The sequence below is a fragment of the Lissotriton vulgaris genome, chromosome 10, assembly GCF_964263255.1.
Source record: "Lissotriton vulgaris chromosome 10, aLisVul1.2, whole genome shotgun sequence".
Taxonomy (NCBI): Eukaryota; Metazoa; Chordata; class Amphibia; order Caudata; family Salamandridae; genus Lissotriton; species Lissotriton vulgaris.
The window spans coordinates 1,138,526,255-1,138,550,410 of record NC_141698.1 but is presented as its reverse complement, the minus strand read 5'-3'; the positions used below and the strand labels follow the sequence as shown (position 1 = coordinate 1,138,550,410).

At 47.7% G+C, this 24,156-nt stretch overlaps 1 protein-coding gene across 2 annotated transcripts in view; it reads left to right on the top strand.

Moving 5' to 3' along the window:
* The window catches only part of CMC4 (C-X9-C motif containing 4), a 38,536-nt gene extending 15,283 nt beyond the window's left edge, over positions 1 to 23,253 (top strand). For both annotated transcript variants that reach the window (XM_086942241.1, XM_086942242.1), the window contains exon 3: positions 22,700 to 23,253. In XM_086942241.1, coding sequence (XP_086798367.1) covers positions 22,700 to 22,872 — 173 coding nt within the window. In that variant the 3' untranslated portion in view covers positions 22,873 to 23,253. The remainder of the gene's footprint in view (positions 1 to 22,699) is intronic.
* The last annotated feature ends 903 nt before the right edge of the window (positions 23,254 to 24,156 follow it).

Here is a 24,156-nt window from a genome sequence, read left to right as displayed (position 1 = left end):
TTTATGTAAAAATATACCTATGCAGGTAGGAATTTATCACAAGACCAATATAACGTTTTTAGCTAAGCCACAAGTTATAAAAACATGGCAAGTTCTCTTTTGGATTGTAAGCTGCTTCCTTCTAATCTCTCTCACTTAAAAATAGTTCTGTTATTTCTTTGAGCACACTTTCCAGCACTGTGGCTCGGGTCGGGCTGGCTGTGCGCTTTGTAGCGCTTCCCTATGCATCGTACAGGTAGAGAAGCGGAGTCCTGGCGACTCCCACGCTTCTCGCGGTGCGCTGCGTACGGTTCTGCTGATCCCCCCGGCAGGGTACGACTCGTACAGCTCTGATGTGACTCGCACTCGGATGCGAAGGGGGAGACGTCCGGGCCGGGTACGCGCCGTAGGCTGTCCGCGGTGCGGCGGACAGCGGACAGCGTACTGGGCACGGCAGAGGCGCACAGGGATAACTGGGAAATAAAACGTTGCGGGTCCCGAGCCCGCGGTGTGCTGGTTCGTGCTGGTGCGCGACGTCCACGCTTGACTTGGTCTACCAGGCAGGCAGACGGGTTGGTGCGCTTCAATCACGGGACGTACCTTGGGGTCTGCAAAGGCAGCAGGCGGGTTCACAAAGGCGGGCACGGCACGAGGGGCCTCCGGTACGGTCCGTACGGGGGCGGATTTCCTCGATGTGCGGCGCGGCCTCTCCACAGGTCAGAGGGCACAGCGGGGCGGCCGGGTGCGATCACAACGCACAGGCGGCCGTCCAGGCTTGGGAGTGCGCTCGTAGAGACCAGGATTCCGGCGGGAGGGGGAAAGACAAGCATTCCAGGCACTCCAATAATGAGAAGGGGCCGAGGAGCAGGCGGCCTGACCCGAGGGGCAGAGAGCGGCTCTTGGGCAGAGCGAGGCTCTCAACGGGTAAAAGGGCGGGCCGCTCCCAAGTGCCACAACTCTAGGAGGGGGCGAGGGGGGCGCAGTCTTGCCTCCGGCGGGAGGAACTCACGGCTCTGTTTCAGATGATATATCAAAAAACAACAAGGGCACCCAACGAGTCAGCACAGGACCTCGGGGAACGTATTTTTTCTCCGTTTCAGATGAGCCAAGACACAGAGAACCCACTAGTCCTGGGGTTCAGATCAGGGGGCAAGCTCAATCGAGCCCTTGGAGAAAGGTTCAAGCACAAGTCAGCAAAGTCTTTTCAATAAGTCTTCTCTCCTTCCTCAGCAAGGCAGACAGCAGGCCAGTCCTTCCAGCTTCTTCTACTCCTTCTAGTAGGGCAGAAGTTCGTTGTGGGAAACAGGATCTAGTTTCTTAGGAGCAGGGCTCCTATACTTATACTCATTTTATTTTGTTCTTTCAGGCCATGGGGGCCTTTGCATAGCCAAACAAAAAAGGTTTCTGTTTCCAGATACCCAAGAGCCTTGCTCAAAAAAGTAGTACAGTCAACACACACTGGGGTTGACCGTGAGACATATGTTAATGTGTGTAAAAAGGGAGAATTGCTCCTTTTTTAGGTGTCCCCTCACTCACCGGGGTTGCCCCACGGTGACATGCTTCATCATTGGGGCCATCCCAGTCCTCTACGGGCTGGGGCGTGCTACGACTTGCGGAGTTACGTAGGAGCACTTTTAAGGACTATGTGTGGTGCATGTGTAATTGTGGGGAGTGGACTATGTGATGTAAATTAAAAATACCTGCCCAGTAGGTTTTCAATAAACTTTATTCTGGCCTCTAGGTGGTAATATTAAAAACGGGGTGGGGAGATAGGCTACCCTAAACTTAATGTGTTCAGATGTTCCTATCAACTCCTATAGTCGACATGTTTCGTGCATACCCCAAGCACTTCTTCGGGACTACACAGGGACCAGCCCTGTGTTCGCCACTCCTTAACTCTTCAATGAGAATTTATCAAAATTACTTTTTAAATGCAGCAAACTATGTTAAGTGCATGCAAACAATACCTACGTATTTTGTTCCAAAAAACACGTGGTTCCTGAAAGATAAAAAACAACTTAAAAAATCACGGGGTGAATACCCCCAAATCTTATCACACATAGTTGGCAGGCAGAAAATGTGGTGATTTTCTGTGATCTAGAAACGGACATATTGACCGTGGTTGTTTTCATGCACAAAAAAGTGATTTATTTCGTGCATAATAACGTGATATAAAACACACCACTCTCAGTGACACACCCAAGCATTCACCAGTCACACTCACTCATACATACTTTTCAAGAGACCTAACTGGGCCCCATGGAGTCGGAGGGGTCTCGATACACGTTACGCTCTAGTTTACGCAAGGGCGGCTACACGTGGAGCGTGAACTGCGAACGGCACTCCTTCAAATACAACACCGTAACCCCCAGTCCGATAACATCCGGACCGGAGGGACACAAGTAGGTGCCTAAATACGGGCGGTATCCAGTGCACAAGTAAGTAAGGACGGGGCAATGGGGCCCGAGAAAGGATGTGGTTAATATCGCCATCCGGCGCGGACCTGTGGTTATTTACAAAAACCTCCGACTCCATGGGGCCCAGTTAGGTCTCTTGAAAAGTATGTATGAGTGAGTGTGCTGGTGAATGCTTGGGTGTGTCACTGAGAGTGGTGTGTTTTATATCACGTTATTATGCACGAAATAAATCACTTTTTTGTGCATGAAAACAACCACGGTCAATATGTCCGTTTCTAGATCACAGAAAATCACCACATTTTCTGCCTGCCAACTATGTGTGATAAGATTTGGGGGTATTCACCCCGTGATTTTTTAAGTTGTTTTTTATCTTTCAGGAACCACGTGTTTTTTGGAACAAAATACGTAGGTATTGTTTGCATGCACTTAACATAGTTTGCTGCATTTAAAAAGTAATTTTGATAAATTCTCATTGAAGAGTTAAGGAGTGGCGAACACAGGGCTGGTCCCTGTGTAGTTCCGAAGAAGTGCTTGGGGTATGCACGAAACATGTCGACTATAGGAGTTGATAGGAACATGTGAACACATTAAGTTTAGGGTAGCCTATCTCCCCACCCCGTTTTTAATATTACCACCTAGAGGCCAGAATAAAGTTTATTGAAAACCTACTGGGCAGGTATTTTTAATTTACATCACATAGTCCACTCCCCACAATTACACATGCACCACACATAGTCCTTAAAAGTGCTCCTACGTAACTCCGCAAGTCGTAGCACGCCCCAGCCCGTAGAGGACTGGGATGGCCCCAATGATGAAGCATGTCACCGTGGGGCAACCCCGGTGAGTGAGGGGACACCTAAAAAAGGAGCAATTCTCCCTTTTTACACACATTAACATATGTCTCACGGTCAACCCCAGTGTGTGTTGACTGTACTACTTTTTTGAGCAAGGCTCTTGGGTATCTGGAAACAGAAACCTTTTTTGTTTGACTTATATCTTGGAGGACGAGCCTAGCTTACAATCCTCTAACTCCCTTTCTATATGTTGGCCTTTGCATAGCCTAATTCAGTTTTGGAGGACTCTGTTGTGCTGTTCCTGGCTTTTCCTTTCAGTGTGAGGGGCAGGCACATCAGACGCTCCGCAGGAGGTGGAGCCAGCATTGTGATGACAGGGGCAGCCATGAGTACTCTGTTGACAGTCCTCCCTCTTCCTTGCCCAGGTGTCGGGCTGAGTCATCAGTCGCTCTCCAGGAGGTGGAGCCAGCACTGTGGTGGCAGAGCACAGCCCTATTCAGAGTCCAGGGGCACTCCCACCTCCCACTAAGGTGTAATCCTTGCATTCACCACCTGTCATCCCCCAGCCCTGTCACTCACAGAACCCAGAGAGCAGATACACATCCTAGCAGAGGCTGGCTGAAATGGTTAGGCAAGTAAATGCTAGCTTTCTAAAATTAGCATTTGCAAACACAGGATATTAAAATAAACTTTACTAAAAGAAGTATTTTATTATTCTGAGTTCAGGCATACTAAACCTGACTTTCTACCATATTCCCTGAGCCTGCTGGAATTATAGGGTGTAATATTTCCAGCAGCCCATCTTGGCCTAAGAGAACAGGTAGCCTGTGGCGTGGGGCGAGTGAGAGACCGGACACTCTTTAGCTTTGGATAGGGATTTATTTCCTTTACAACTTTTCGGGCACGTGAAGAAAGTCTTATGGGTGCAATCTCAGTTGTATCCATGCAGATGGCTCACTCTCTTCTTCTTCGGTCTCCACGTTGTCGGATGTTCCGTGGTACTCCCAGGTTTAGGGGCAGAAAAAGAAGAGAAAGGGACTTAAGGACTTGGTACTATTCGCTTAAACACCTAGCACCCAGGGGGTGAGGTCACCGCTACTCGTGCTCAAAGAATAAACATGCTCGTGTTCGGGGTTATGTAGGTACACGTGGGAGGTTTGGCAAGCAGGAGGCAAGGAGTGGGAATGCAACTACCCCCGGTTGTGTTAAGGGGATGTCGGTTAAGTGCTAAGTTGGTCCCCACCTCCTGACCCAGCCCGTTAACCGCTCCCGTACTTGCTTTAACCACACTCCTCCCTTCGGAGTGTGGCACGGAGATTCACGGAACGTTGGCCTCTTGGCTCTCCTTCCTCGCTACTGGAACGCTGCTCCTCGTTTGTCTCTCCGCTCTCGTCCTCCTCGTCTCTCCGGTGTCCACCTTCTCCTTCTCCCGGGGTGATGTCACACGCCATTCCTTGTTTTTCCGGGCTTTTCACCAATCGTCACGGATGGGTGTACTTTCTTCTCCTGACGGCGGCCAGTTAAAGGAACAGTCCTCGTTCCTATCGGAGTCCGATTCGGCTGTCCACGGTGTCCACTTGTCCTGAGGGGAAGGATTGGAAGCATTTTCAGTGACCCACCATTCGTTTGGGGTCCCTACATCCTCCCTATGCTCTGTGTCACATAGCCGTACAATAGTGAAAAACTAAAGTGGCTGTAATTCACTATTATGACATGCCACACACTTCAGGGCTTGTCCTACCTTACACTTACTATGCACCCTGCCCTGGGGCCTACCATAGGGGTGACTTATATGAAGCAAAGGGAAGGTTTTGAGGCTGGCAAGTGTGTGCACTTCCCCAGCCAGCATGACAGTACCAGACTGCACGCAGGTTCTGCAATGGCACCTGTGGAGATGGCCTCTCCACAGGTCAGAGGGCACAGCGGGGTACCGGGTGCGATCACAAAGCACGGGCGGCCGTCCAGGCTTGGGAGTGCGCTCGTAGAGACCAGGATTCCGGCGGGAGGGGGGAAGACAAGCACTCCAGGCACTCCAATAATGAGAAGGGGCAGAGGAGCAGGCGGCCTTACCCGAGGGGCAGAGAGCGGCTCTTGGGCAGAGCTAGGCTCTCAACGGGTAAAAGGGCGGGCCGCTCCCGAGTGCCACAACTCTAGGAGAGGGCGAGGGGGGCGCAGTCTTGCCTCCGGCGGGAGGAATTCACAGCTCCGTTGCAGATGAGCCAAGACACAGAGAACCCACTAGTCCTGGGCTTCAGATCAGGGGGCAAGCTCAATCAAGCCCTTGGAGAAAGTTTCAAGCACCAGTCAGAAAAGTCTTTTCAATAAGTCTTCTCCTCTCCTTCCTCATCATGGCAGACAGCAGGCCAGTCCTTCCAGCTTCTTCTTCTCCTTCTAGTTGGGCAGAGTTTTGTTGTGGGAAACAGGATCTAGTTTCTGCTACACTTATACTCAGTTTCTTGTTCTTTCAGGCCAGGGGGGCCTTTGCATAGCCTAATTCAGTTTTGAAGCACTCTGTTGTGCTGTTCCTGGCTTTTCCTTTCAGTGTGAGGGGCAGGCACATCAGATGCTCCGCAGGAGGTGGAGCTGGCATTGTGATGACAGGGGCAGCCAGGAGTACTCTGTTGAGAGTCCTCCCTCTTCCTGGCCCAGGTGTCGGGCTGAGTCATCAGTCGCTCCCCAGGAGGTGGAGCCAGCATTGTGGTGGCAGAGCACACCCCTATTCAGAGTCCAGGGGCACTCCCACCTCCCACTAAGGTGTAATCCTTGCATTCACCACCTGTCATCCCCCAGCCTTGTCACTCACACAACCCAGACAGCAGATACACACCCTAGCAGAGGCGGGCTGAAATGGTTAGGCAAGCAAATGCTAGCTTTCTAAAAGTAGCATTTGCAAACACAGGATATTAAAATAAACTTTACTAAAAGAAGTATTTTATTATTCTGAGTTCAGGCATACTAAACTTGACTTTCTACCATGTTCCCTGAGCCTGCTGGGATTATAGGGTGTAATAATTCCAGCAGCCCATCTTGGCCTAAGAGAACAGGTAGCCTTACAATAGGGAAAAACGAAATTGGCTGTAATTCACTATTAGGACATGCAACACACATCAGGGCTTGTCCTACCTTACACTTACAATGCACCCTGCCTTGGGGCCTACCATAGGGGTGACTAATAGGAAGCGAAGGGAAAGTTTTGAGGCTGGCAAGTGTGTGCACTTGCCCAGCCAGTACCAGACTGCATGCAGGTTCTGCAATGGCAGACCTAGACACATTTTAAAAGGCTGCTTCTGTGGGTGGCGCAACCAGCGCTGCAGGCCCACTAGCAGTATTGGCATTTACAAGCCATGGTACTCCTGGTGCGCTTTACTGGGGACTGACAGTAAATCCAATGAGCCAATCATGGAAATCAATCACATATACATTTTATATTGGGAGCACTTGCACTGCGGCACGGATTGACTGTGGCGCAGTGCCCTGAGCAGCGGACACCATCTGAGGCACATCAGCAAAAAGTGGAAGGGAAACTCACGTCAAGGTGCCAGGTCTAACAGGTGGCCCTTTTAAATCAATTAATCAAAAAGAGACTAGCTAAGAATGGGGTTGGCATGATATTTATATTATAAGGATCATGGTGACTCAGTATTGTTTTGTCAATTGGTGGTGGCACCTGCTGGGTGTCTTTTGAAAGCCCTCACCCACCAACCTAGTTGGTGGCATGCTTCATCATCGGGCCCACCCAGTGACACATAGCGTGTCCCGGGTGTGCTACGACGCCTGATTACAGCGGAGCAGGTATGTCACTGTGTGTGCGGTGAAGAGTGATAAGTTTGTGAGTTTAAAACGGCTTGGCGGGGGTCCCAGTACCCTGAGGGTAAAGACACTTTATTAACTGGGCCTCCGTCAGCGGTTAAAAATAAGGCTGTGGGACGTTAGAGGCGAGTTACGACCTCCCACGTCCTTTGGTGTGTCAACATGTTTCAGCCAGTGCCTTATCAATATGCTGGCTTTCTTCAGGACAGATAAAAAGGTGTGTGTGTGATTAAAACTAGTGGGTGTGTAGTGCAGGCTATGTGTCTACACGCCCTAAAGTGTATCTAACTGTGAGAGGGGGGATTCCCTTTTCAAGATCACCTGTACATATAACATAAAGGGACAAGGACAAAACATACAGGGGAGAAAAGAGTCACTAGGAGATATTTATCATAGGTTATGACAGCCGGCTTAATAGCGATGGGGTGCAGGCTATAAGCGGCTCAAGTGTAATGGTACTGGTGGTACCATTATGGTGAAAGGTCGCACTAGAACTTCGTTGGTGAAGTGGTTTAAAAAAACGATATTTACAACAGTGGTGAGAAAGGTGAAAAAAATGAGGCGTAAGGTCTATTTCTTACGCTAGTTTTAGGTTGTTTTCGCTTCAAGGTTATTGAAGTGGCAAGGGGTTGGCCCTATATGGAAGACAAAGGACCACTGGGGTTAGGAGACCTGTTGGGAGAAAGGAGTGGTGGCGCTTACCCATAGTAGAGTTGGTAGTTCAGCATACTCACAGGATTTCTGGCCAGCGCCGGCGTTGGACCTGTTGTGCCTCCTTCGCAGAACCGGTAAGTAATGGCTTGTGCTGCCGGTTTATATACTGGAGCTGATTGGTTGAGCGAGGGCACCTGGAAGGTGGAAGGAATGGTGGAAAGACTCGAATTGTCGAGCCATGATCGCGCTCAGGTGTGTGCCGGTTACCTCGCGCTGGTGCGCGGTGTAGTGGGCAATGTCCGCACATGCGCGATGCGGTTGAATCATCGGGCGCATGCGCGGTGGATTAGGTCTGCCGCGCATGCGTATGATGGGAGCGCTGCCTATGAGGTCCTGACTATTTTTCCACAAACAAGGGGGACCCAAATAAGTACCTAAGGACCTTGGGCAATCATTTATTACGAAAAACAGAGGTCCGTAGGATTAGGTTATCACAAAGACAGATGCACATATAGACTCCAATCAGTACTATATTGATTCTTGTTTTCAGTACCCAGCCGGGCCTGAAATTTCATTTCAAATATAAACAAGTTTAAAAGACCATCAGAGAGGTCTAATGCAAACGTTGATAGGGTACAAGCCTGTACCTATCCAAAAGTACACTCCAAAAGGATTGAAAAAATAGGTAAGAAAAGCAAGGAAAAGAGGGTAAAGAATATCAGGCAAAAAGAACATGGGAGCCAATTGTCCCTTGCATCAATAGCATATTTGCATAGCAAGTTCAGACAGCAAATTCATGTAACAGTTTCAACACGATGGTAAAGTTACAGAATTTGGCAAAGTGTCGACGACGTTTCGATCCCCGGCTCCTAGTGAACTGGGATCATCATCAGGACATAAACAATGTTTTGCCTGTATGTGCTTTTTTTCTGATAAAGGTAACATTGAACAAGAATGGGAGAAAAGAGGAAAAAAGGAAATATGTTTAAATATGGCACTAATTAAAGTTGTTCTTTACAGGTAAAATGCACAAGGTATACATTTATATCATGCCATTGTGACGTTGATTTTGAACAAACTGTCTTCCAGTGTGCCAATCTCATGCTATACGGAATGGTGAGAGCAGTTTGGCCTGATCCTGATTCGGTTTATAGCACCGTGAGTATTTAGGCGCTAACGTGGTTGTGACTACTGGTGTCGCTTTTGACCAGTTGTGCCGTGGTGAAGGATCATGTGAGATTATAGCAATTCAGGGCATGCCAGTAGGAGTGCTTTAAAAGGATTCCGGACATTTTAGGGCTATGGTCAGGGTAACAAAAGACATCCTATAAGTGTCGAAATCATGCATTGTGTGGGCGTGACGAAATTCACTCTGTGCCTCTAGAAATTTAATATTGTAAAAGGTGAATTGCACACCTCTGCAGACGATCCTCGCGGGTCTCATATAATGCTGGGAGAGATTGTGGGGTAGAGGCTGGTGCCTAGAAGAGAGGGAATGGAATGAGTCTCAAGACTTAATATAGTGCGCTTGTGAATTGTGGCGGGTGGGAGCAGAATGTTACCTCGGGGTCCTGTTATAATACGTATAACATGGTGGCCATTGGTTCCTTATCCAGCTATTGAGGTTCCGCTGGAATGGGCCGGTATATTAAAGTTAGACCACTTGAAGGTCTGCGTTTTGAAATTAGTTCTGAAATTGAACAATGGATAGTTAGGGTTGAGGGGGAAGGCACGAAGGGCTCGTGGCAGGCAGAGCAAGCGCGATGACCGGAACCCTTACCTTCAACGTAGAGTCAGTGCTCCTTCACTCGCGATCCGAGCAAAGAACGGGCGGTGTGCTCAATGGCAATCCGCCGGCTTCCCGATAATGCGGAAGTAAGCGTCAACACAGAGACGCGTGAAATAAACATTGTCGGCCATCGAGGAGGCAGTGGGAGTGGCGGGAGGCGGGAGTGGCGAGGGGGGTCCCCCGGTGGCGGCCATCTTAGAGTGGTGTCATTTACGTGAACGGGGTGAGCATGCTGTTTCCCATGTGATTCCATAATACACCATAATTTGCTTCAAAGGGCAATAACATTCGGCACATATTTACATTGCATTATCAACGCGAGAAATAAGCATAGAGGGGGGAAGGCGAGTGGCAAGGGTGTCCAGGCAGCGACCATCTTAGAATGGTGTCCTTTACATAAGCCTGGCCTGCCACTCCCACTGCCTCCTCGATGGCCGACAATGTTTATTTCACGCGTCTCTGCGTTGACGCTTACTTCCGCATTATCGGGAAGCCGGCGGATTGCCATTGAGCACACCGCCCGTTCTTTGCTCGGATCGCGAGTGAAGGAGCACTGACTCTACGTTGAAGGTAAGGGTTCCGGTCATCGCGCTCGCTCTGCCTGCCACGAGCCCTTCGTGCCTTCCCCCTCAACCCTAACTATCCATTGTTCAATTTCAGAACTAATTTCAAAACGCAGACCTTCAAGTGGTCTAACTTTAATATACCGGCCCATTCCAGCGGAACCTCAATAGCTGGATAAGGAACCAATGGCCACCATGTTATACGTATTATAACAGGACCCCGAGGTAACATTCTGCTCCCACCCGCCACAATTCACAAGCGCACTATATTAAGTCTTGAGACTCATTCCATTCCCTCTCTTTTAGGCACCAGCCTCTACCCCACAATCTCTCCCAGCATTATATGAGACCCGCGAGGATCGTCTGCAGAGGTGTGCAATTCACCTTTTACAATATTAAATTTCTAGAGGCACAGAGTGAATTTCGTCACGCCCACACAATGCATGATTTCGACACTTATAGGATGTCTTTTGTTACCCTGACCATAGCCCTAAAATGTCCGGAATCCTTTTAAAGCACTCCTACTGGCATGCCCTGAATTGCTATAATCTCACATGATCCTTCACCACGGCACAACTGGTCAAAAGCGACACCAGTAGTCACAACCACGTTAGCGCCTAAATACTCACGGTGCTATAAACCGAATCAGGTTCAGGCCAAACTGCTCTCACCATTCCGTATAGCTTGAGATTGGCACACTGGAAGACAGTTTGTTCAAAATCAACGTCACAATGGCATGATATAAATGTATACCTTGTGCATTTTACCTGTAAAGAACAACTTTAATTAGTGCCATATTTAAACATATTTCCTTTTTTCCTCTTTTCTCCAATTCTTGTTCAATGTTACCTTTATCAGAAAAAAAGCACATACAGGCAAAACATTGTTTATGTCCTGATGATGATCCCAGTTCACTAGGAGCCGGGGATCGAAACGTCGTCGACACTTTGCCAAATTCTGTAACTTTACCATCGTGTTGAAACTGTTACATGAATTTGCTGTCTGAACTTGCTATGCAAATATGCTATTGATGCAAGGGACAATTGGCTCCCATGTTCTTTTTGCCTGATATTCTTTACCCTCTTTTCCTTGCTTTTCTTACCTATTTTTTCAATCCTTTTGGAGTGTACTTTTGGATAGGTACAGGCTTGTACCCTATCAACGTTTGCATTAGACCTCTCTGATGGTCTTTTAAACTTGTTTATATTTGAAATGAAATTTCAGGCCCGGCTGGGTACTGAAAACAAGAATCAATATAGTACTGATTGGAGTCTATATGTGCATCTGTCTTTGTGATAACCTAATCCTACGGACCTCTGTTTTTCGTAATATATGAGGTCCTGACGGCATGCGCTGGTAACTAGCGCATGTGTTGTGTTTACACGTGCTAGCGCTTCAGTTATGTATACACGTGCTAGCTCTTAGGCATGCGCCCGTGGGGTAAAGCGCACGTGGTGCCGGTGGGTGGCCAGTGTGGGGTAATTACGCTAAAGGGCAAAAGTGACCCTCTATGGTATATTTAACAAATATTAAAATATCAGGAGGGGAAGCCGGGCTTTATCGAGAAGGCTGATTATACCATGGGGACACAGTTATGATGACATATAGGGGCAAAACGACCCAATATTCAAGAATTAAAGGCTCAGGGGGTTACTCAATTAGCAGGGAACAGGTAGTTGAGCCCTGGGATCACAAGTTGGTCAAAGAGTTCCAGGGGATGGCATCGTTCAGACCATGTGTAGCTGTAGAAAGACGGTATATCCATCTCTGCTCTTTGCTAAGTAGTTTCTTGACATTATTGATGGGGCTTTCAGGGATTTGCTCAATGACTGTCCAGGTAAAGTCATTGGGTGTGTGGTAGTGGGTGATGAAATGATTAGTCAATTTACTGATGTTCTTCTTGCATTGCATCGTGCTATGATGCTCGGTTATCCTGGTTCTGACTTTACGTGTAGTCATTCCCACATATCTGAGGCCACACGTGCACGTGAGTAAGTAAATCACATTCCGTGAGTTACAATTGGTATGGCTCCTTTGGGACCAGATTTTGTTGGGTTCGAGGTTCAAAGTTTTCGTGTGAGATGTGAGATGGCACACACTGCAGTCGTTGCAGGGGTAATGTCCTGTTACTCTGGGCATGCCCCATACATTGAGTATTGTGTTCTCTGCTGGTTTTGGTGGTGGTTTCGGTCGGGTGCTGACTAGTTGGTCTCGCAGGTTGTGCCACCTCTTGTAAGCAAACCTTGGTAGTTCCCAATTCCTCTGTCCTGAATTGATGATTCTCCAATGTTTCTTGATGATTTTTGCAACCTCATTGGAGGCAGTGTTGTAAGTGGTGACACAGGTTGTTATTTGTTCCTCATCTTCTTTGGTGATGTCTTCAAGCAGTGCTTCACGGTTTTGGTTTCTGGCCCTCTTCTGAGTTTTCTTAATGATGGCCTTTGGGTAACCGCGGTTTTCCAGTTTGGTGGCTAGATCTGTTGATTGTGATTTATAATCACTCACATTCGTGCAGTTTCTTCTGATCCGGAGAAACTGGCCAAATGGTAAATTTTCTTTGAGAGGGCGAGGCTGGAAACTGGTGTAGTGAAGCAATGAGTTCCTCGCTGTGGGTTTGTAATTGGTGGTGACTAGGGTTCCATCCTTAGCTGTTATTTCCAGGTCTAGGAAAGGGAGTTGGTGGTTGCTAGCTGTGCTTGTGAAGTTCAAATATGGGTCTCTGCTGTTAAGCCAGTTTAAGAAGCTATCCAGCTCATGCTGTGAGCCTTGCCAGATGACCAGTATATCATCAATATACCTGTGCCATTTCAGGATATGATGTCTGAACGGGTTGGATTCCACAGCGATATTGGTGCTTTCGAAGTGATGTACATATAATCCAGCCACACTCGGCGCGAAAACACTGCCCATGGATGTTCCGTTTGTTTGCAGGTAAAAGGTGCCATCGTACTCAAAATAATTTTCTTTGAGGGCGAGGGTTGCACAAGCCAGTACGAAGCTCCTCGGGGTGTGGTAAGGCCAGGGTGATTCTTCCAGGATGTCATGCAGTACCTGCAGGGTGGCATCTTGTGGGAGACTGGTGTACAGGCTTTCCACATCAAGCCCTACCAGTAATTGGGTGTCGGGGTCAAAGGCAATGTTGTTGATTACCTGCAACAGATGTTTGGTATCCTTTATGTAGGTGGGGGTCTTTTGTACCAGGGGATTCAGATAGAAGTCACAATATCTAGAGAGTGGTTCTAGTACAGAGTTAATGCCCGATACAATTGGTCTACCAGGGGGTGGGGTCACCCCTTTGTGTACTTTGGGTACCGTATAGAAGTATGGCGTTCTGGTATGATCAGGGCAAAGGTATTCGGCCTCCTGCTTGGAGATATGTTCCGCGTCTGCAGCCCTTTTGACAAGGGTATGAATAGTGGTTCGCAACTGTTCTGTTGGATCATGTTCAAGCCTGCGGTAATTCCTGTTGTCGCTGAGTAGTCTGCGACATTCCGTGTCATAGTCTGTTTTGTCAAGAAGTACGATGCCTCCTCCTTTGTCTGCTGGTTTTATTATTAGCGTGGGGTTGTTTTGAAGGCGTTGTATGGTTTGTCTGTCCTTCCATGACAGGTTGTTGAAGTGTTTGGTTGGGTTGAGATTCTCAATGTCATGGTATACTGCCTGTTCAAATGTGGTGATCTCTGCAGGGATGGTGGAGGGTGGTGGGACGAAGGTAGATTTGACTCTAAGACCCGTGGTGTTGGGGTTGTCGTCAGTTTGTGTAGTGTCGGGGGTTGATTTCTCAAAGAATGGCACATTTAGCACAATTTTTCAGAAAACTGAAATTAAAATCATTCTTTGAGAAACTTTGAACCTCGAACCCAACAAAATCAGGTCCCAAAGGAGCCATACCAATTGTAACTCACGGAATGTGATTTACTTACTCACGTGCACGTGTGGCCTCAGATATGTGGGAATGACTACACGTAAAGTCAGAACCAGGATAACCGAGCATCGTAGCACGATGCGATGCAAGAAGAACATCAGTAAATTGACTAATCATTTCATCACCCACTACCATACACCCAATGACTTTACCTGGACAGTCATTGAGCAAATCCCTGAAAGCCCCATCAATAATGACAAGAAACTACTTAGCAAAGAGCAGAGATGGATATACCGTCTTTCTACAGCTACACATGGTCTGAACGATGCCATCCCCTGGAACTCTTTGACCAACTTGTGATCCCAGGGCTCAACTACCTGTTCCCTGCTAATTGAGTAACCCCCTGAGCCTTTAATTCTTGAATATTGGGTCGTTTTGCCCCTATATGTCATCATAACTGTGTCCCCATGGTATAATCAGCCTTCTCGATAAAGCCCGGCTTCCCCTCCTGATATTTTAATATTTGTTAAATATACCATAGAGGGTCACTTTTGCCCTTTAGCGTAATTACCCCACACTGGCCACCCACCGGCACCACGTGCGCTTTACCCCACGGGCGCATGCCTAAGAGCTAGCACGTGTTTACATAACTGAAGCGCTAGCACGTGTAAACACAACACATGCGCTAGTTACCAGCGCATGCCGTCAGGACCTCATAGGCAGCGCTCCCATTATACGCATGCGCGGCAGACCTAATCCACCGCGCATGCGCCCGATGATTCAACCGCATCGCGCATGTGCGGACATTGCCCACTACACCGCGCACCAGCGCGAGGCAAACGGCACACACCTGAGCGCGATCATGACTCGACAATTCGAGTCTTTCCACCATTCCTTCCACCTTCCAGGTGCCCTCGCTCAACCAATCAGCTCCAGTATATAAACCAGCAGCACAAGCCATTACTTACCGGTTCTGCGAAGGAGGCACAACAGGTCCAACGCCGGCGCTGGCCAGAAATCCTGTGAGTATGCTGAACTACCAACTCTACTATGGGTAAGCGCCACCACTCCTTTCTCCCAACAGGTCTCCTAACCCCATTGGTCCTTTGTCTTCCATATAGGGCCAACCCCTTGCCACTTCAATAACCTTGAAGCGAAAACAACCTAAAACTAGCGTAAGAAATAGACCTTACGCCTCATTTTTTTCACCTTTCTCACCACTGTTGTAAATATCGTTTTTTTAAACCACTTCACCAACGAAGTTCTAGTGCGACCTTTCACCATAATGGTACCACCAGTACCATTACACTTGAGCCGCTTATAGCCTGCACCCCATCGCTATTAAGCCGGCTGTCATAACCTATGATAAATATCTCCTAGTGACTCTTTTCTCCCCTGTATGTTTTGTCCTTGTCCCTTTATGTTATATGTACAGGTGATCTTGAGAAGGGAATCCCCCCTCTCACAGTTAAATACACTTTAGGGCGTGTAGACACATAGCCTGCACTACACACCCACTAGTTTTAATCACACACACCTTTTTATCTGTCCTGAAGAAAGCCAGCATATTGATAAGGCACTGGCTGAAACATGTTGACACACCAAAGGACGTGGGAGGTCGTAACTCGCCTCTAACGTCCCACAGCCTTATTTTTAACCGCTGACGGAGGCCCAGTTAATAAAGTGTCTTTACCCTCAGGGTACTGCGACCCCCGCCAAGCCGTTTTAAACTCACAAACTTATCACCCTTCACCGCACACACAGTGACATACCTGCTCCGCTGTAATCAGGCGTCGTAGCACACCCGGGACACGCTAGGTGTCACTGGGTGGGCCCGATGATGAAGCATGCCACCAACTAAGTTGGTGGGTGAGGGCTTTCAAAAGACACCCAGCAGGTGCCACCACCAATTGACAAAACAATACTGAGTCACCATGATTCTTATAATATAAATATCATGCCAACCCCATTCTTAGCTAGTCTCTTTTTGATTAATTGACATATAAACCGGGGATCCGGACTAGCTATCTGGTCCTCTCTCTCCCTCTTGATACACGCACGGCCATTTTAAATCCCCATCGGTTCAAAGCTTTGCAGGCTGTCCCCATTAAGTGTGTTTCTTGGAGCATGACCACTGTAGGGTTCCGCCGTTTCAAGTACTGTAGGACTAGTCCTCTCTTAATTTTGTGTCCTAAGCCATTTACATTCCAGGAGATGAGCGTGAGGGGAGGGGGGAGATCAGTCGTGGCGACTGGGGATTGGTGCCTTGTGAGTTATCATCTGCCATAATGCCTTACGTGTGAGTGTATCCCCACCATCAAATTGGTCAAAGGAAGCCAGCTTGTCCCTCTGCCTCTGTGGATGGGGCAAGGTCGCGGGTCGAGTAAATGAATTATAAGCGGAACAATGAACCATGTAGTGATCAATGAGTATTTAAGCAAAGGCCGGGATATCGTCGATAGTGTGTGCGTTCGCAGAGGTAATGTCCAATGTGTCCAGTCTGAGTGACTATGGAGAAAGTCAAGAACAAACAACAGAAACCAGAACCATACCAAACTTCTGGTCCCTAAATCCCTTACCCCCCTCCCTGCCCCTTTGTCCGGTGGATCTGGAAACTTCCACCACCCCAACACAGAACAAAAATTAAGGAAACTCAATGCGTACAAAACCCATACACCCCTCCCTGCCTCCCTTCCCGGCGGACTAAGAACATTCCACCTCCCCAACTGAGCAGAGTGCTTGGTGTCCCAACTCAAGTGTATTGTTCATGGGGGTGAGACTTCTGTGTCCGTCCTCAAGTCCCCCCTTCCAAGACTGTCTGTACAGTGCCGCTCAGATCAGCATGTCCTACCTTCTGGAGTCTCTTTCCCCCGATCTGCATCCCACCTCGGCTGATCATCCGTGGCTGTGGGTTAGTAACTTTCCCCTTGCCCAACTGGTCGCAGTCTATCTCGGGCCCCGGTCATGGATGATGTCGCTTAGCTCAGCGCCGCAGTCCTGGCTCCATGTTACAGGGTCAATCCATATTGTCCGTAGTCCAAGGCGCGGTTCTATTCGGTCTCATTGTGTGTTTGTGTGCTTCCACCTCCGTTGTGTTGCTGCGTGCCCCGGTTCTTGGGTCCTCTAGCCGGTCTCCAGCCGTCCAGCCACTCCTGTGCCTCCTTCGGTGAATCATAAAAACACGTTTTTCCTTCCGATTCAACTCTTAGTTTCGCAGGGAAAATCATTGAGTACTTTAGTTCTCGAACTCTGAGTTCTTTCTTTATATCTATGAAGCTTCGTCGTTGTTCGGCCACTGCCGCAGTGTAGTCAGGATAGAAATTGATTTCTGAGTTGTCGATTCTTATCGGTGGGTGGATGCGCGCAGCCTGTAAAATAGCGTCTCGATCCCTGAAGTTAAAGATTCGTGCTAGAATGGGGCGTGGTGGTGCTCCTGGTTTAGGTTTTCCTCCTGGCACTCGATGAGCCCGTTCTACCGAGAAATAATTTGAGAGTCCTTTTGGCTGGAGCCGCTTATGGATAAGGTCTTCTACATATAGGTCGAGGGCTGGACCTCCTGCTGATTCTGGTACACCTACAAGGCGCACATTGTTGCGCCGTGAACGGCCTTCTTGGTCGTCCAGTTTGGCTTTCAGCATGGCGTTATCGTCTTCTAGCTTTTGCACTTTACGCTGTAGGTCCCTAGTGTCTCCCAGGAGCCCCGTCTTTGTTTTTTCCACTTCCAGGAGTCGGTCCGACATTTTTGCAAAGTCTGCTCTCATCAGGGAGATGTCTGTTGATATCGTACCCATGGAAGTATGCATCGTCTTTAGTGCTGCCATTACATCATGCAGAGTAACTTTTTCAGCGTTATTTGACTCACTGTTCGGCTGAGGTGGTGTTTGTGGTGTTTCCCCTCTCACTTCTTCCGGAGGGTCCTTGCGAAATGCAAATTTTTCCAATCTGGGTGCCTGTTGCCCTTTCAGTCCCCTGCCACTCATTATAGCTGTTACAAGGTATGGTGTGTTAGGTAAATTTCAAAGCGGTGGGGAGTAGCTGCACCGTTTTCTCGTTATATTCTGCACTTTTTCTGCTTATAGTGTGGTGTTGTGGGAGGCTCTGCAGTCGGGTGGGCCGTGCACATGCAGCTATGGTGGTACCGATTAGTATGGTATTCTTAAAGCACCTAACTCTCAGCGAGCCAGATCACGGACGTCTTGTTTGCCCTCACCGATACGGTATGTGCCTCCTGCCAGCCGTCGTCGTCTGTGAGGGATCCCTTTGTCTCCCAGTGATTCCTGGGTGCTGTGGTGTTTAGTATTATTAATTGCACTTGGACCAGCAGGGGTCTGCAGGACCGCGCTTTAGATATCCGCGGTCTGTCTCTGGGCTCGGCGCTACTAACTCGGGTCTCCCGCCCAGCGGGGTCTTCCGTTCTACACTCGTACCAGGGTATTCTGTCGTCCCTCGTCCTTTCGCTTCTCGGGGATCCTCTCTGTGCCTGCCGGATCTTTGCATTTGCGCGTCCACGTCCCAGAGCCACGCTTCACCGTTGGTGCCTGTCTTCGTCAGCACGGCGACCGCCTCGCCGGACTTCGAGCCCAACGGCCCCGCCTGTACTTCAGTCCCCGGCTCTCGGCACGAAAACAGGCCGCAATCTTCTCTTCGGTGTCGTTTTTCTAATATTGAAGGTACGGAGAAACGGTTTTGTGGGATGTGCACCGGAGGGTGTACCGTTTCAGATGCTGCGGTGTCTTAGCTGCAGTTAGGCGGATAAATGATCGGATTGTTAGGAAGAGGGCTTTCGGTCACAGAGCTGCACTGGCTGCGGCCATCTTGGCTGAACGCTAGCCACGCCCCCCGCCAGCCTCCATTTTAAACGTCACATTACAAAAATATTTCAAGCTGCCTGGCTCTAGCTGTCCTGGCACAACAGAGTCCTTTCAGAATCAATACTCAATCCTTGGTCTTTTCACGTCTGAATGGGTACAACGTCCTACGAACAGGCATCCCAGAGTCCCACTTTGTCCCCTGAAAAGAGCCCTTCTTGCGGGATACTGTGTCATCAAAGGTTTGGAGAAGGTTAACATTCTTCCACTCGAAGTGCTCCACAGGCTCTCTCGCCAGGCCCACATCATCCTCAGCTGCGTCACTTGCAATGTGATAACCTGGAGTAGCCCACTCGACAAGCAAGACCTCTGGTGGGCTAGGACAACCACAGTAGCAACATCACTTTGTAGGAAATGAGAGGTGGAAAGGAGACAACAGGATGTGAGGCTTTCTTCTGGATCTAGAACGATATCCCACACAGATCTTATAACCTCTTGAATTTGGGGAGCAGCCTGAGGCAGTCTCCTGTTAGCCACCACTGGGTGTCCTGTGCTCTAGGACTGTGCTCCACTGCTTATTTATGGAGACTTTTACACACTTGTATGTATACATTCTAATGAATGAAGTAAAAAGCTTACAACCCCACATAAGGAAATAAATAGAGCAGCGCCGCCAGACACCGCAATAATTGAAAGAGTTTGAATTGTCTGTAGTATTCCCAGCCAGACAGCCCAGTATCGAACGGAACACATGAGACAGATTACCTATCATACATCCGACATAGCATGGATATTCAGATATTGCAGTGCTCTTAACATTTGCCATCAAGATAGACCACATACAAATATCAACAAGCACTGTCAGAGACAATAGGTCTCACTTTAATGTGTTGGTGTATGCACATTAAAGCCAGATCCATATGATTTACTAACACATGTTCTATATCTCACATGTACGTATGGTTTACTATATACAAGTAACACAGGGAAGACAAGGCAGCTCGTAGCTGCTGTTCGTGAGGGTGCTATGTGTTTTTTCCCCCCCAGAGTATTATATAGAGCGAACTTGACACAAAGGTTTCAGATATCGGAGCGCTTTACATAAGCACCAGTTACATTATACATGGACACTTCCATTTTTGTGGTTTGCCCAGAATCACAGGATGTTTTGCGTCATTGCAGAGACTCGAACCCTGTTCCCCAGATTTTAAATTGACCGCCATAGCCCATTAGGCCACATCCTTCACGCAATATCTGTCGCTACCTATTTACTGAGTCTAGTGGTTTTCTGTCAAAAACTTTAAGTGAAAATTTCTGCGTCATTTCTTGTCATATATGTAAAAATGTCCTCATTGGGTTTGCTTACATTAGGTATACTAGGTTAAGATAAAAATAAAACTTAGTCAGGTTCACCTTGTAATCTGTTGCTCCGCAAGTTTAGATGTTTTAGGTTGTCATTGCATTAAAAATCACAGAAGGCAGTATTTTGATAGTTACCTTAAGTTCCTAGCATATTTCCTTTGACTTTCAGCAGACCTTTACCCTTTGCTTCTGTATTTGTTACTTCAGGTTAACTTGCTACTCACTTTTTATGCCATTACATTTTCTCATTCTTGTGCTTTCAGTAGATCTGAACTATGTACTCAGGCAGTCACTCTGCGCCAGTGGTTGCATTGTAGCACTGTAACTCTGTTCCACCCATGTTAGTCGCAGTATTGCTGGATACAGGCTGTTCTGTGTGGATGTGCGACAAGGCCTGGCTTCTGGTGTGTTTTCTCTGTGACACTGGTATAGCCTGAGTCCAAGGTGGTCGACTGAAGCCTTGAAATGTTGGGCCATGTTTTGTTTATTTTGCAAGACTTCTGGGCAGGCAGGTGGGGTTAAGATGTCAGGTCTACAAAATAGAAAAGCCAATAAACTTGCCATGTTAAGGCCAGGTTTGCACCCAAGTACTGACATCCATATACATCCTTAATTTCAGGTGGTCCAATGTTAAGATAAGCCCTGGAAAAGCCAACAGGTTTAACCATTCAAAGGTGCTAGCTGACCTCTTGCCTTTGCTGAGGCTGACAAGCATTACCAAATAGTGGCAAAATGTTGCTGCAGTATGTGTGCATACACATATGTCAAATGATACAGTGGCAATTTTGCCTTTTTAAAATTGATTATTCAAAGTGTGTGGATGCCCACATTGTCTAGTAAGTTTTAACCCACAAATGATGCGTGAAAGCACAATTAACCCCTTCACTGCGGCGGCTATTCCGCCGCAGTGCTAAGGGGGCGGGGTGGCCGCGGGGCGACCGCATGCTGGTGACGGAACCGCTCCGTCACCAGCGTCGGTGGCGCTGTGCTTATGACGGAGCGGTTCCGTCACGGCCCGCCCCGCTCAATAGAACGCTCAGCGCAGGCGCGGAATTCGCGCCGCGCATGAGCAGCGAGCGGGCCATGACGGAACCGCTCCATCATCAGCACAGCGCCACCGCAGCTGATGACGGAGCGGTTCCGTCATCAGCAGATAAGGGGTTAAAAAGAAAAGAGTGGTGCACGAATGCACCATTAAAAAGAAAAGAGTCACTTGGTAGCAAATTGCAATTGCTGTACCCTCCAACCTCCAAAAAAGTGGGGTTGGGGGGTAAGGGGGGAACTAGCTGTCTGAACTACATTGGTAACTGCATCACAAGCACAAAGACACATTAGACTGACTACAACACACATGTAACATTGCAGAATTAGGCCACAGCGACCGCTACAGCTCATTCAAAATGTTTCTGCCCCCTGGAGATTTAGTACAGTCCGAAGGCCACACCTCTCTGAGCCCAAAATCAAGCCAAAATGAAACACCCAATACATATAATGTAAGGACGGCTCGGACCCTGGTATGCAATGGAAGCCTCAGAATCCATGATAGATTTCCGTAAACAGCGCTACAAGGCTCCACTGGTGGCACACTATGCAAGTAGCAGTAATATAAAACATACAATAAGGGGTGGAGAGCACAAAACAACACATATAACGAAAACAGAAAAACTCATCTGTTTGAAAAAACTGCCCTCACTCACATACCGAAGTATGTGACATGCTTCATCATTGGGCCTGCTTACAAAACGCCCTGGTGTAGCCACACTCAGGGCGGAGCATAAGGGAGGGGGTAAAATAATAAATCAAACGCAACAAAACGTAAGACCACAAAACTCAACACTTAATACACGTAACATACAAAGTGATAGAACAGTGCATATTACCAAGTGACTGGAACTAGTGATGCAACAAAAAGTGCAGTTGATAAGGATGTGATTTAAAACTGGTTTGAGGATCCCAACCAAAACTTTTTTTCAAGGTTCCCCCACCAGGATTAAAAAGGAAAGAAAGGATGGGTAGTGTCTAGAAGAGAAGATGAGGCTTCTCAAGACTCCCCTCCTGGTACTGCTAGTGTCAACATGTTTCGACGGACTTACTGTGCCTCAAAAGGTCACCCCGGTCTTCTTCAGGACTGATGTCTCTCCCAGTACCACCTCTGGCCCCACCGTACGTCGGTTGGTATGCCACAAAACACGAGCCGGTCTAATTAGATCCTGGCCCCTCTCGTCACGTGTGGAGAATACTCCCAATATTATGGGAGAACATAAACAAGTTTATATAATATATAAACTAGAACTGGTGTCCGGCAGGAGGGTATCCCAGGAGCACAACTGTTCCGTCGGCTTGCCCTGTCTCCTTTGCCTGTTTTCCAGATAACCGCGAAGACCAGTAGCAGTAATATACCAGTCTGCCAGCTGTGTGTGGGGGGCTTCTACAGCTGCAGATTATACCACATGCCTCAGAAAGTGGCTATAGTATGTGGAGAACTGCTTTGTGTGTGCTCCGTGACTGATGGGTAAGCTGGTAACTTCTGTCAGTGCCTAGTAATTGGTTCATTACTAGTTACTTCATATGTCTGTTCAAAATGGTGGAACCGTCTTTGCAGTAGCTTTCTCCTTTAATATCAAGTTTTATTTATGTTTGCTTTTCTCCAAATTTCAGCCAACAAGTATGTAGAAAGCAAGTGTGAAGCAGTTATCCAGGAGATGCTGCGGTGTTGTGCTCTCTACCCACCTGGGAGGTCCATCTGCTGTTCTGGATTTCAAAAAGAGGAGGAAGCAAAAAGAGCAGCCGGGAAGCCTGTGCCAGACGTCACTTCTCCTGGGAGGTGCTGAGAAGCCAACTGCATGCGTGCACCAGACATCACCTATCAAAGAAGAGGCAAATAACTGAACAGGCCTTGCCTGTCATGGGTGATTCTAAGAACCAAACAGTAAACCTGGACAATGTTTACTGCTTAGAAGTAACGAACAATGCTGGACTAGATGTCACCCGTCCAGGGAGGTGTTAACACCTAAACATTGGTTGTGGAACGAGGGGACCGCTGCAGGAACCATCAGAGACCCTCTTCCCACACTTGTGTCTAGGAGGGCCAAGGACTGATTGCTGTGACTCTCCTGCAGATGGGTTGTGCACTGAGCCTATGAAACAGCATGGGGGATTATAACACAAGTATCTTTGATGCACTGTGTAAAATTAAACATTGTGTTTCTGTTTTGCTTTGTCAGGTCATTTATGGAGTTAGGCATCTTGTTCTCTATCTGCTCCAATGCACTGTACTCTAGCCCAGTCAGCTGCAGGTCATAAGGCAAGACAAACGCAGCTCCTTGAAACAAGCAATTCCATCCCTACCAAAGGTTCTTTCATTAATTAGGTTTGAATGAATAAAAATACCATGGTAGCTAGAGGGCCCATTTGTCGCACAAGCCACGTATGTTAACTTGGTTTACAATGCACTCATCAGGTGTTGCCCACCTCAAAAATGGTTCGCCACCAATTTGAACCATAAATTATATAAAGTTTTTAAAACGCACAATTGAGAGGCAATCCTAAGACAAAACAATATATACCAATTGCAATTAGTATTTGTAAAGAGATGAGTCGAGAGGTGTTGTCCTTGATTAGTACTGTTCTTTATTTGAATTTCATTATGTAGACAAGGAAAAAAGACTTCGCTTGGCCAACGTGTTTCGCCCTGTTCCGAGCTTCTTCAGGACATCTAAACAAAGTATGATTAGCGTCTATCTTTGACGTAACTACTCCCAAAATTAGTTATCCTTTGTGTGGGCTTAGTCCACATTTATCAATTATTTGTGGTATGTTATCACGGAACACAATTTTTGATTTGCTCTGGTATTTTCCAGTTTCTTACTGTTTTTAGTAGCCTATATGATCTTTCACCGTGTTCGTACAAGGAAAAACATTTAAAGGATCAAAAGGCTTCAAAGAACAATGACCGTAACTGTGCCATTGATTTCAACTATATATGTGCATATGCTATCCAACATGCTCTTCTTGTTTGTAAAGATCCCGCTTGTGCAACAGTGATACCATTCTGTAAGACTCGATAAAAGAAAGAAACGTCAGTTCATTGTACTAGAATTACAAAAAGGCTCTAC